General features: G+C 44.0%; 1 protein-coding gene across 2 annotated transcripts in view; it reads right to left on the bottom strand.

The window, feature by feature from the left end:
- OPTN (optineurin) overlaps nt 1-13,860 on the bottom strand; it is a 35,391-nt gene extending 21,531 nt beyond the window's left edge. The window contains exons 1-6 of one of the 2 annotated variants that reach the window (XM_045029096.1): nt 13,514-13,860; nt 9,445-9,621; nt 6,258-6,445; nt 3,318-3,488; nt 1,840-1,916; nt 625-756 (exon numbers count right to left, since the gene is read on the bottom strand). In XM_045029096.1, the coding sequence (XP_044885031.1) occupies nt 625-756; nt 1,840-1,916; nt 3,318-3,488; nt 6,258-6,445; nt 9,445-9,610 (734 nt within the window). In that variant the 5' untranslated portion in view covers nt 9,611-9,621; nt 13,514-13,860. Of the gene's footprint in view, nt 1-624; nt 760-1,839; nt 1,917-3,317; nt 3,489-6,257; nt 6,446-9,444; nt 9,622-13,513 lie in introns of both variants that reach the window. The other variant, XM_045029089.1, reaches the window with a different exon arrangement.
- Between the last annotated feature and the right edge of the window lie 793 nt (nt 13,861-14,653).

The following is a 14,653-nucleotide window of genomic DNA, read 5'->3' as shown; positions in this document are numbered from 1 at the left end:
AATTTGACATGCCCAAGGTCCAATAGAAAGGACATCACACCATGAGGGGAGGGATAGCTCAGTGGTTTGAGCATTGATCTACTAAACCCAGGGTTGTGAGTTCAGTCCTTGAGGGGGATCTGGGGCAAAAATCTGTCTGGGGATTGGTCCTGCTTTGAGCAGGGGGTTGGACCAGATGACTGCCTGAGGTCCCTTCCAACACTGATATTCTATTTTATATATTTCATTGGAAAACTGCAGAGAACAGTGTGTGAGCAATTCAGGAGGTAAAATGTTCTCAAATATCCATCATACCATTTCACTTCAATTTTGGGAAGCTGCAAGCCCAGAGGGGGCAATGGGAAAAGGATCCTGAACTGCTGTGTGCTAAGAGAATTAAGAGAACAGGAGATAGAAGAAGAGAACCTGTGATTTACCCCTTCCACGGCTACAATAAAGGAGTCATTATGAGATAAATGTTGGTCAACGCACAGCTGCATGTACTACAGCCCATATACTACTGTCAACATCATATTGACATTTTAGCTTGTCCTTGGTCTACCCACGGGTTTGGTAGCTTTGGCTAAAATGGCTCTGATGGATAATGGTTGCAATTCAAAATATTTGTTACCATCTATTATATACCTCTCCTTGTGTTCTTGAAGTTCCTTTTCAAGGGTCTCCCTCATCTGAGTCTCATTTCTAAGGCAACAAAGAAGTTGGCTAACAGTAAGCTCTTCAGATTCCAAATTCTTTGGTTCATCCACAGATCTGCTCCTTCTATGATCAAACATGCTATTAGTACAGGTGATTACAAATTAATTTTACAGTCCACCATTCGCCTAGCTGGATGCCAAGATTTTCAGAAGTGACTAGTGATTCTGGGTGCCCAACTTAAGACACCTTATAGGAATCAGAAATTGTTGAGAACCAGCCCTCTGAAAGTCAGGCCCCATTAGGATGTCTCAAGTTGGACATCCAGAAAATGAGTCTTGCCAAAAGGCTAAAATAGTGGCAGCCCATGATCCTCAAGATCTGGCTCCATGACCATGAGTGCAGGTCTTGCTTCGAGCACCACTTCAAAAACAGCGAACAACAAGAGGGAGGATGTATTTAACCACTTAACTGAATAGGTCTATGCAAAAACAGAAATCTGACATTTAAAATAGTCACAAATATATTATGGGTCATTTTGTGGAACCAAAGTGTTGCTTTTCATGGTGGATGTCTTCACAAAATAGCTTTTCCAATTAAACATGCAAAATTTCACATCTCTCTACAAAACAATTCCCCCTGCCCCAAAATCCCAGAAAAATGACATTTTCATTAAAATTGCCTTATTTCTGAGCCAAAAAACCCTGTAGTATTTCACCCCCTTAAAGTGCTTTTTTATGTCAGATTATGCTAGTGGAAAACACATTAGTTCATGACATCAAATTTGAGACCTCAATACAAGTAATAGGGAAATTAACTTTCCTGTGATATGACACAACCTTCCACTCCTTGTGGCGTGGGGAGTGTGTGTCTGGCTATTCACTATGTTCATACTCCCTAAATTTTGAGATAGGATGTATAGGTATCATATTACGTGCTACGGAAATGTAGCTAGCATGTCACATGGGATTATCTAAGCCAGTCCTTCCTACTAAATTGGACAGCATCCAAAATGGAAACTTTAATAGTATCAGCTGCCTAAACCTATGAAGAAGTAGAAGTTCAGCAAAGAAAAAAGCCTCAGGGATAAGAGTTCATGTGAAGACAGAATTGTGAGAGGAGTCTTAAGGACTACATTCTGTGATTTTGGTTTAAAAAAAATAATAATAAAATATCAAGCTTGAAACAGCCCCAGACTCCACATACATGTAGGCAGCTGCGTTGTTGGTCCTTTGGCTATTAACATCCTGATTTTCTTTTAAAGCTGCATTTGATTCTCCCTCCTGTTGGGGATAAAAATAACATTAGCGTTGATATTACACTGGCTAGCAACAACTTGGAATCTGCTTTTATTTCATTTACTTTTTCAGTAAGAGAAAGGTCAGGAAGAATCACAGCATGACAATACAACTACACAAGATTCCAGGGAATAAATCTCACATTTGGAAATTTTAAAAGTTAATATTTAACATGTACTCTGGCCACCCTGTCATACAGATCAAATGAGAAGGACAGTAGGGAAGCCATACCTTCCCCCTGCAATCTTTTGCCATTAATTTTTTCCCCTAACAACAACAACAAAAAAATCAGAGATCAGGCAATTGACATGCTCATCAATATCAGAGATGACTTCCACTATAGGTCTAACAACCACTCATTTGTGGGAAGCCAACAACCTGCCCTCCGATAAGGAATAATTTTTCTCTGCCAATGTAGAATCCAATGCCTTCCTGACTGAATTTTGTAGCCATAATGGGGCATAAGTGAAGCTCGCAGCTTGAAGCTTCCCCAGCAACTCTAGAACCTCAGTGAGTGAGGGTGAATTAAACCCCTTCAGCCTCATGCAGCGATTGCCCTTCCAGACATGGATCCATTACCATAAAAATGATCAAGAAACGATTGATTTTGTCCATGAAGAAGCTTCCACAGATTCAATGGTGATGGTAAAAGTAGTTCTCTCTGTCTTTAGCACAGTTACGGCACAGAACTTTTGAATATCTAAAATTTGAGCTAAGCTGAGTTTGACAGCATCTCTGATTTCTGTCAACAGAAAATGGAACCCTTTCCTTGCCACTAGGAGAAAAAAAAAAACCCACACATACAAGTTTCCCCTGAACTAAATACAGCACAAAAGCGAACCTATGGCATGCAATGCCTGCTCCAGGCATCTCCCTGGAGTGGAGTCAGTGTAGTGTGCAGGAAACAGACTGAACAGGAGAGAATGGAGAACAGAAATGCCATTTAGTTCTCCAGCCCTCACTCACACACGCATAAGGGCCCTCATTACTATAGGAGAAGGGAGACAAAAATCCCTTTAAAGAATAATCCCCAGCATAAAGTTAACTACTCAAAAGAACAGTATGTTATTCACTCATGCTAGGGTATATCGTCTGTGCAACCTGTGTTTCTGCTATTATGGTTGGGGTTGCTAGTCCCCCTCTCAAAGTGGCATATTGTCTTTTCAACACATTGCACAGGGACTGAGCTGTGCATTTACCATTACTATTACAGGAAACTGCACTGCTACATCCCTCACAGATCACACAGAAATTTGCCCTCGAAAATATCCTGTCTTAACCACAAAGACTTTTCAGATTGTGCTTTCTGTACTCTTCCTGCAATAGGCCAATACTTCTTGATAGCAAAAATATGGTGCTGTTAATGGTTTGTTCCCAATAACTTACACTCATTCTGATCTCAACAAAAGAGTCCTCTGTCGAAGGGACACTGAGTTTGAGCTGTAGTTCTGAAACGATGGCAAGCAGATCTGCCTTCTCAGCCTGAAGCCGCAGCAACTGTGTCTTCAGCTGCTTTGTTTCCTGGGTCATTTCCTCCCTAGGAACTGTGCAGTTCTCCTGGGAAAGATGCAAAATACATACCATATTAGCCAACCAAACAGAAATCCAAAAAACTACTCAAGCAGAAGTGCTGAGGCAAAGACAACACAACAGCATCCCAAACACCCTGACCACCGTTAGGTATGCCTAGAAAAAGTCAGTGAATAAACTATTTAAATTTGCTTTGATCAAACTGCATTAAACTAAGTTATCAAATGATGCAACCACCTCCTGAAAGGCTGGAACCCAGTTTAGAAACATGCACCTGATTCTCCTCATCAACACTGCTGTAAACCAGGAGTAACTCCACTCAAGTCAGCGGAGCTGCTGGTGTAAGCAAGAGGAGACTCAAGCTCATCAAACTCAGTTCTCCCCTATCTACATTGCAAGAATGTGCTTTCATCAGGTCCTTCAATACAGTAAATTCCATAGTGCTGACAGGACTATTTTAAATACTTGGACAATACAGTGTTGGGGCCATGTAAATAGGTAGACTCTAAATCCTTTATCTCTTCATTCCTCATTCCCCATCATTGACTCCAGCACTCTGGGCCCTGTTCCCCAATCCTCACCAGTCTCTCCTTGGACTTGTAACTATTCCCTCTCCTGTGTACAACCTTCTTCCTCACTTCTTTTTCTACTATGAGTTCGGGAAGGCTGAAGTAAAAACATAGGATTCAAAGTGGCACTGAGGAGTTTATTAAATAAAGTTCATCTTAAATAAGGGACTGTTTCACGTTCTCTCTCTGAAGAGAAAAATCACAAACAGTAATATGTGTCCTTGCCTAGGTCACCACCATTCTCTCTCTGTGGTAGGCTTTGCAAAAAAATTAATTTGGCGCAAAGTCTGATCTGACAGCATCACTTTAAAGAGAGCTTTTGAGAAACTAGTTTAACATACTATGAATTAAAAAATGAACAGTTTTTTCTCCCTTAGAGCTCATCAAGGTCTAGACTGACAAACTCCTGGGCCTGCCAAGGGCCCCCCAATAACTTCTGCCTATGCAGAATTCATTGCAGGATCATTACACTAATTGAATCTATTTCCCTATGTTAAGTTCTCCTCACACCTTCTATGGGTCATCTCAATTATCACTTCAAAAGTTTTTTTTTTCCTCCTGCTGATGATAGCTCATCTCAATTGATTAGACTCTTCCTGTTGGTATGCATACTTCCACCTTTTCATGTTCTCTGTATGTATAAATATCTCCTGTCTGCATGTTCCATTCTATGCATCCAAAGAAGTGAGCTGTAGCTCACGAAAGCTTATGCTGAAATAAATTTGTTAGTCTCCAAGGTGCCACAAGTACTCCTGTTCTTTTTGTGGATACAGACTAACACGGCTGCTACCCTGAAACATTGCAGGATCAGAATCTTAGACCCCATGTTAGACCAGAGTCCTAACTCCCGCTCCGTGTTTTCTGTCTAAAAGGTGCTCATATTCTTTTTACAGGATGTTTGTTCTTTTCTGATTTGATCATTCTCCTCTGTTCTACCTATAGTGATTTCTCTCTTCCCCCCCATTTCCCACACACCCCACTCCTTTGGGGTTGGACGATAGATAGAGAGTCCTGCCCACCAGCCAAATGCAGAAAAGCATATTTCAGGGGGCAAACAGGCGACAGAGTGAATTTATGGACATCATACTTTGAATGCCAGTGAGATGACAGCCTTGAATTTGAATGAACATGAGAACTACCAGATTTGTAGTTCATCTAATACAAACTAATAAATAATAATAATAAACAACCAGTATCCTGCAACATTGGCTAGCACTAGATGCTTCAAAGGAAGGTGCAAGAAATCCCTTAATAGGCAGATGTGCGATAATCTGCCACAATGAAGATCTCATCCTAATCCCTAATAGTTAGTTTAAACCCTGAAGTATGAATTTTAAATAAATGTTCTACACCTGAAGGTGCAAATATATCTCCACATACATATCCCAGGTACAAACCTTAAACAGGTTTCTTTCATATAGGCCTCCTACATGAGGATACATGCAGGTCAATGTTGCCATGCTATTAGATGGCTACCTCAGGGAGCAGAGCTGGCGCTAAGCATAAGCAGACCAAGCTATTGCTTAGGGCCCTGAGCAGCTCAAGAGGGCCCCCTATTTGCTTTTTAGTATTTGTTGTATGTAGGGAAGGGGCAAAAATATTCCTACTTAAGGCGCCTCCTACCCTGTTTCAAACCACTCAGTTACAAAGCAACTTTTCCCATTACTTAGAGGGATGCAGACAGGCAGTTTAGATTGACTCAAAATATAGGTACTGCAGACCAGGGATGTATTTGGCCCAACATGAACAAAAGTATTTTTATGACTTAAAAAAAAGTTAGATGGAAATAGTGGGAAGGGTTTCTGGTGTTTTTGTTTTGTTTGTTTTTTGCATTTACACTTCCCCCTGTAACACTGGAAGCCCAAACAGAAGAGCACTAAACTAGTGCCTGAGAAGGAAAAAACTAACTAGGAAACAAACCCAAAAGAGAAACCAAAAGAGAAACATGACTAAACAGAACAGAGAATGAAAAGTGAATGAGATGTCCGAAGTTCAGTTTTAATTCTCTCAGCTGTAGCCTGATTTCTCAAGTCTCCTGGAAGTCGGTTACCTTCGGAAAATAATCAGGCCAATGATTTCCATTATGATACAATCCCTCTAAAGTAAAAACAAACCAAAAAATGGAAAAACGTTAAAAAATACAGTGTAACAAAGTGATATGAATGCTCCTCCCATTAAAAAATAAAAAGTTGATTGGCCACGTTTTATTTACCATTTCAGACCCTACCTCTTTCTCTTTTAAGCTTTGAAGTTGTTTCTGCAGCTCTTCATTTTCAAGGCACTTGGCTTGCAAGTAATGTTTAGCTTCTTTGAACTTGGACTCGTAAAACTCCCGCTCTTCCTTCTGTTTCTCTCGCCATACAGAAAGCTCCTCATACCGATCCTTCATAGCTTGGTTATGTATCTTCATGGCTTCTAGAGAGTGTTCAGAAACAACATATGAACAAGCAGCAAAGAATCCTGTGGCACCTTATAGACTAACAGACGTTTTGCAGCATGAGCTTTCGTGGGTGAATACCCACTTCTTCGGATGCAAGAAGGGCTTGCATCCGAAGAAGTGGGTATTCACCCACGAAAGCTCATGCTGCAAAACGTCTGTTAGTCTATAAGGTGCCACAGGATTCTTTGCTGCTTCTACAGAACCAGACTAACACGGCTACCCCTCTGATACTTAACATATGAACAGATACTAATCCTTTGCCAGAGAAACAGGAAAGTGAGCCAGCCCAGTGACAATGTTCTGCACGGAAGAGCAGAGTATTTTTATTTAGATGGTCAGCTATCTGTGATAAGGACTCTCTTACTATAGGTTTGTTGTATCTAGTACAATGAGGTGCTGATCTTGTTTGGGGCCCTCTAAAGAAATAATATTGCCATAACACTAAATTACCTGTCCGTGGTCTCTGAATCTCTTGGGTTACCATTAGATCACCATTTACAAGTAAGGCGTGACTTGCTTCTCCACTACCTTGCATCTTGTGATTGTCAAATGACTATACAAGGTACAGGTAGGGGAGAATCAGACCATACTCTTGAGCCTCACCGGAAAAATCCTGGCTACATGTTTACAAAAATGCAGTCTAAATATTCAAAACCCAAGATACTTTAGGATCCAATTATGCGCTCAGATACCCATGCAATTTCCATTGACTTCAGTGAGAACAACATGTAGAGGCCAATGCTGATCCTTATTTAAATAAAAAGCGATCTAGCCAAAGGAAATTAAAGAGCTTTAGGGACATTACACAAAATGTCAGACTCATCCAGGGATCATACATTCTAACATCCACAAAAAAAAAAGTCACTGAATTTAAAGACATGCTGTCAATTTGAAAGTCACATCTCTGTCTGAAAGTGTTACACATTATACTGATTCTTACTATGGCTGAAAGTGGTTAGCTATATTATTTTCCTGTTTGATTAGACACAAAGTGCTGTTAAACACACAAAGTAAACACCCTCATTGCTGCCCTGTATATAGTCATTTTTTCCCTTGGCGAGAAGACTTTTATAAACGTCATGAATTTGTGAGGATACACAATTACAAAGGGCTCCAACAGATCAATTAAAACAGGGGTCCCCAACGCGATGCACGCGGGTGCCATGGCACCCGCGGGGGCATCTAACTGTGCCCACGTCCTGGCCATCGGTCGAGCATCCGCCGAAATGCCGCTGAAATTCAGCAGCGACACCTCTTGATGACATCGCTTGCCGCCGACAAGCAACATCATCGAGAGGCGTCGCCGCCAAAATTCGGCAGCATTTCAGCGGATGTTCGACCACCGCCACAGTCCTTTGTCTGGCGCCTGCCAGACGAAAAGGTTGGGGAACACTGAATTAAAATATTTCATGTCAGAGCCACTTTAAAGACTAATTTCTTTCAGGGTTACTGGATTTCAAACACAATGTACTTTTCTTTAGCTTCCAACAGTAAAGCGTGCCAGAGCTGTAATATAACAGAGGACTATTTCTTCTTCTGGTATAAATCCACTGAAGACAATGGAGCTACACCAGTTTACATGAGCTGAAAGTTTGGTCCTGAAACTTTACTTCATATGGTATTGGACTGCCAAGCATGGTATTGAAAAGATATTAATAAAGTTATTTTACACACTGCTTCCCAGACCATGAAAGATACCCTTGGCTTTACATCCTAGAGGACCTAATGACTCTAGAAATCTCTGACGGCTGTAGAAATAAGAGCTGTTACAGCTAAAAAGGTGGTACTCAAATTGGGAAAAGCATCAATATATGTTTTAACAATTAATGAGCAGTATTAGTGATGTTGCGTCTACAGAGATGGCATCTTACAAGATGCTAGACAAATGGTATGTGTGTACAGATACCAGGTCTTCATTTTTTAACCTCTGATGAATTATATATGTTGCTCTAGCTTTCCATTTGCCCTAAGAGCTGTCAAAGAGAGCTTTCTTATTTTATCTCAGCATAATTCCTGTGTATTGTATTGATTTAAGTCTCTGAAATGTATCCCTTTTTGTAACCCATGTAATTAGTAATGCATGATTAGTGCTATAAGAATTATTAATAATCTACATTTTAAATACAGAATGATGTTTTGAAAAATAAACTTTAAAAGCCTAATGGCTCATGGAACTCTCTGGCCATGGTCATACTAACCCAGCCTTGAGGAGGGAAAAAACACTTATTTGACCAGGGCAAATACATTTGTTTCCTTGATGAGGAAATGTTATTTGTTTTTGTATCAATCATCATAGCCAAACAGATTTTGTGCCCGGTCTGGTAAGTTTTCATACTAATTTTGCAAACCTATACTAACTATTTCTATAATTCTCAAGAAACCAAGTTATACTTCAATCTGGTTGTTTCCCCTTATTCTTCCATACAGATTCAATTTCATAAGATCATCTTAAATATTACCATATAGCCCGAGGGAGATTCTGTATTGCCTTACACCTTTACACCTATGCATAGTGCAAGCAAGTGTGGTAAAATGTTACCACGCCACTGTGATTGGGTGGGGAATTTGTATTTGATAGTGCAGGGGTCAGCAACCTTTCAGAAGTGGTGTGCCGAGTCTTCATTTATTCACTCTAATTTAAGGTTTCACGTGCCGGTAATACATTTTAACGTTTTTAGAAGATCTCTTTCTAAAAGTCTATAATATATAACTAAACTATTGTTGTAAGTAAAGTAAATAAGGTTTTTAAAATGTTTAAGAAACTTCATTTAAAATTAAATTAAAATGCAGAGCCCCCCGGACCAGCGGCCAGGACCCGGGCACTGTGAGTGCCACTGAAAATCAGCTTGTGTGCTGCCTTCGGCACGCGTGCCATAGGTTGCCTACCCCTGTGATAGTGTATTTAAACCCACTTGGCACAGTACAAGACCATGGAGAATCTAGCCTCTACATTTCAAGGCAGGTTCTCATTCACCTTTTAATTCATTGTTCTCTGTAATCAGCTCTTTCATCTGCTGCACCATCTCTTCTGGTGTAAACGTGCCAAGCGTAGGAGATGCCAGATTGTGGGGTCCATTTCCCGTTTCACTCTTGTGACATTCACCATTTTCAGCAGGACGCCTTAGCGGCTTGCTGGACATCACTGCAGTGACTATAATAAGATTAACAAAGAGAAATTTAATTTCCTGCTGCAAAGTTGCATACCAAGAAAATCCAGTAGCTAGCCACCACCGAGACATACCATGGATACACCACTAGATCGTTCTGCCCTGCCATGACAAAGGAGTGTTGCTACTGAGCTTACCACAACAGACTATACCCCATAAAACCCCAAAAGATCTGTGTGAGCCTTTCGCTATTTAGTTTATTCACATAACACTCAGCCGAAACTCATTAACCATTCAGCAAACGTGGGCTTGTATCATCACTTTGGGGCAAACCCCTACAAGTTGCACATGGCTTTGATTTGAAACCAGGGAGCACTTGACTGTTTCATCCACATTTTGTTCAAGAGATTCATCTACAATGCTGAGCCTTCATACAGAACTCTGCAGCACATCTCCTCAGCAATACACAATCTACTGTGAGCACATCAGGGTGGATAAAAATCAATGATTTTTTTTTAAAAAAAAATTAAAATCTTTTTTTTTTAAAACACAAAAACTGATTTTTTGATAAAATCCTTTTTGAGAAAAAAACCTAAAGATAATTTTAATTAAGATATAATGTATCTCAAAGATATCTCATCATGGAATAGTGATTATAAATTCTAATTCTATAATATGAGACAATATATTCATGTAATGTTTAAGAAAAATACTTTAAAGTTTTCTTTCCCTCCATACACCAGAAAGGTATTTCTAGAACAACCACAGATGGCCTTACATTATCTAATCTACCTGTCCCTTTCTACCCCTTCTTAAACCAGGCCTTCTCTTAAGTTTCTGGGCATTTGGATGTTAAGAGGCTGGTATGTTATAATTTATAGTGTATTTATTTGTATTCCATTAGGAGCACCACCAAGCATTTGATGGTTGCCACAGAGGCCAAGCTCAAGAGACAGACAGCCCGGTGAAAGTGGTGCTGGCATGCAATACATAATTATTGAAATCAGAAAACCAAATACTAAGGAATGTGGTCCTGTAGCTGTAATTCTATTGCCAGGGACAGATACTGCCCTTTTCTTATACAGCACTTTTCACCTGTAGAACTCAAAGCTCTTTACAAAGGAGGCCAGTATCATCATCCCAATTTTAGATGGGGGGAGACCCAGGGAAGGGACTTGCTCAGGGTCACTCAGCAAACCAGCATCAGAGTAGGGTATTGAATCCAGCGCTGCCAAACTCGGTCTAAGTCCTAGCCCGGTGCACGACTCACTCTCACTACACAAGTTAATTGTAAGGGAGGGAGGGATTTTAGAGCTAACTCCATAATCAGAACAAAATTAATGAAACTTATGATGCTCCAAAACATTCTCAATTTTAAAAAGTGACAGCTTAGGATTTGTTTACAATAAATAGTATCTGCTCTTTTATCCTTCCCTTTCCTAATTCTTTTCTTTGTTGATTACCTTTATTTGCTTTGTCCAATACAGATTTTAAGTTCTTCAGTGCAGGGACCTGGCCTTCAACTCTGTAAAGCCCCATACAAAGCTTTGGCACTATCCATATTTAACGTGTATTATTAATTATAATACATAAACAAACAAACAAATGGGATAAGCAAATAACACATTTATAAGAAATTGTTCACATGGAAACCCCCAGAACAGAAATAGCTGCAAGCTGCTCAGCAAAAAACACCATTTGTTTCTGCTCTCCACAGTCATGGTACAGGTTTGAGTCATATGGCCCAAATCTTTAATTCACCACACTGGTGTCACTCCAATGGAGTGACACGGGTGTCAAAAGCAAAAAGGAAGAGAAAAATCAGGCCTCCAGTTTCTTGTCCCTGGTCTGTAAGGAGCTGTAAGTGCTGGTTTCAACAGGTAACATGAACAGTTCTACCAACAGGTTCCAGTGAGAATCTCAATTATTTCTTCTCATCCAGGGGAAGGGTGGCCATGAAACCAAAACCTTGAGGTCATGTAAAGGGGCGGGCACGAAGAGGTATGTCATTAGTAAGGCTGCCTGTCTGTTACGGAGATCACGGTGACCTCTGTAGCGGCTGGTGTGGCTGGCTCCAGGGCTGCCAGAGCAGATCAAGTAGCCCCTGCGCCAGTCACACCGACCACTGCTGGGGCAGTCTCAGGCCATTGTGCCCCTCCCCGTAGCAGCAGTTTGGGTAGGAGCTGGAGCAGGGGATTGGGGGGGGGGCTCCCCGGAAGCATCTGGCACATCCCTTCAGCTCCTAGGCAGAAGGGCCAGCGGGCTCTGCGCACTGCCCCCGCAGCTCTCACTGGCTGAGGCTCCCGGCCAATGGGAGCTGCGGAGCCAGAGCTCATGGTGGAGGCAGCACGCAGGAGGCCCCCCTGGCCTTCCCTCCACCCAAGAGCTGCAGGAACGTGCCAGCTTCTTCCGGGGAGATGCGCGGAGCTGGGTAGGGAGCCTGCCAGCCCCGCCAACCCTCCCCCCTGCCCAGCACCAGCAAGGATCCTAGGTCATGCACTGCTGTCTGCCCCCTCCAACACCAGTGGGGGTCTCAGGCTGCACCCCACTGCCCCCCCCAGCACCCACAGCCCCCTTGGCCAAAGTTTTAGTTAGGGGTATATAATATAAGTCATGGACAGATCACAGGCTGTGAAAGTCCATGACTTTTACTAAAAATACCTGTGACTAAAACGTAATCCTTAGTAATTAGCAATGCCGTAGTTCACACCCCTTCAGTTTGGTAAAAATCATTTATTCTTTAAATACATGGAGATGGATGTAAGTCATCTCTGGACACTGACTCTTATCATGGGACCTTTAACTTTTATTCCACAGCTCCAGTTACCTGACATGGGTCAAGGCTAGGAGAGAACAATCTCTTAGCAGCATTCCTAAGTGTCACAGCTTTATGACAGCAGGGAGAGATCTTGTTTCGAGATTTAGCCTTTCAGCCTCACTTTTAAACTATGCAGTTTTTCATGTCTCCCCTCCCAGCTCTAGCCACCTGCTACCAGGTTCTCTTTACAGAGGTACAGAGCAACCCACAAAACACACTGCTGATTCTTCTGGTGCCTCCATTGAAAGGCCACAACCCCCAGTGCCTTTTTTATCTCTAAGCCTGCAGGGCTCTGAGCCATGACTCTGCAGTACTATCATTTCTTGAAGTAATGTCTATTTTGAAGCACGATGGGGACGGGTGACATACAACAATGACTCAGACATGTCAAACCTACAAAAAAATAAACACAGAAATTGGGCTTGTTTTGGGCTTAATTGGCTTGTGAGTTGCTTGTGACTAGTTTTTGGCTTGTAGCTTTTTTTTGATCGGCTCCTGGCAACCAGGGGTAATGAGGGGCAAGCAGGAAAGAGAGTCAGGGGGAACTGCGGGCCCACCATAGTCCCAGACTGCACGCCGGAGGGATCTAGTCACATAAAGTGTTGGGGTTCTTAGGGATTGGCTTGTTTTGAAATGGGATGAACTTGATTTTTGGCGTATTGTGTACGTCGCGGTGGTTATTTACTGTGCGACAGTCAACACCTGTGCAGTGGCTGTGGTTTAAAACAAACAGACGCCACACTATAGTCCGATTCTAACAGGAAATATTTGGGGGGAGTTCTCTGGCCTGTGGTATACAAGGGGTCAGAGGAGAGGATCACAACGGTCCCTTCTGGCCCGGGGGGACCCATGAGCAAGGAGGAGGCTGGGCATGCCCCAGCTCGCAGGGTCTCTAAACGGTCCCAGGCTCTGAGTACTTCGCCCTCCGGGGGGACCCAGGGGCAAGGAGGGCAGAGCCGGGCTCTCCCTGGGGCTCGGGGCCGGCTCCCCGCATTGGCACGGTGCCACCGGCCGGTCGGTGTTTGGAAGCGGCACCTGCGCCAGCCCTTTCCCCTCCCTCGCGCTGCGGGGTTTGGTTTTACTTCCCCTCGCCCCAGGCCCCGGAGGGCGAAGCTCACCTGAGCTCAAGCCCGCGACCTGCTTCCCCCGGCCGGCTGCCGCCTCCTTGCTCCGCTCCCGCTGCCCGTCCTGCGCGGCGCCCCTCGCTGCGGGGGCGGGTTTGTTGTGAAGGCCTCGCTCGCCGCCCTGCCCCGCTCAGCTGACTCCCGTGACGCCGGCCGCCTCCCGGGGACTTTCCCGGGCCCCGCCTTGGCGCCGAGCCCCCAGCCCGAGGTGGCGCTCAGGGCCCGGGGGAGGGCGGCTGCGGGCTGCCAAACTGCGGCGTGATCCGCCCCTTTCCCCAACCGGCGCCTCGCAACCCCCCCGCGGGGAGAAATCCCCGCCCGCGGCCTGCCCTGGGACAGCTGAAGGACAAGGGTCGGGGCCCTCCTGAGGCTGCTCCGCCCCTTCTCCGGCTCTTCCCCAGGCCCTCGGCTCGGGTCACTCCTTTCTCACAGGAAGTGGTCAACTCCCTCTCGCCCTCCCCGGAGGCCTGGGGCCAGCCCACTCCTGCCCACAGAGGCCTGGGGCCCCACACAACCACCCCACGGGGGGATCTGCTTAGGGCACCAAAATAGCTAGGGATGGCCCAGACAGGAGTGGGTTGATTCTCCTTGAAATGGCTGCTCCCATTGGAGACCCCTTTTACCTCCGTCCCACCCCCAGTCTCTTGCTGTGGGTCAGGCTCTCCTCCCCTCGTGAAGCTCTTCCCCTTTGGATAAATAATTAACTGTTGGAACAGAGGGAGGGGACCCTGGGTCTCTCATCTCAGGTGGGTTTCTTAACCACCAGGTGTAGGGGCTGGAACTAGGGGGGCTGGGGGTGCTCCCACACCTCCTGGCTTGAAATGGTTTCCATCATATACAGGGTTTAGAGTCTGGTTCAATGGCTCTCAGCACCCCTGCCAGCAGGCTACAGCATGTATCTCTACACAGCACCTAGACACCCACTGACTCGGGCTGCAGGGCTGCTTTCATTGCTGTGTAGGCTTCCTGGTTTGTGCTAGAGCCCAGCTCTAGGACTCTACAAGGTGAGAGGGTCCCACTGGTCAAGTCTACACAGTACTCCCTGTGGGGAATTGTGCCCCTTTGTGCATGCAGAATTTGCACAGAAATTAATGTGTGTGCAGAATTTCTCTCCCCCACCCTGCTCAAAATGGG

Source organism: Mauremys mutica, chromosome 1 (genome assembly GCF_020497125.1).
Source record: "Mauremys mutica isolate MM-2020 ecotype Southern chromosome 1, ASM2049712v1, whole genome shotgun sequence".
Lineage (NCBI taxonomy): Eukaryota > Metazoa > Chordata > Testudines > Geoemydidae > Mauremys > Mauremys mutica.
Note: the sequence above shows the minus strand (reverse complement) of the source record. Positions and strands in the feature narration are given on the sequence as shown.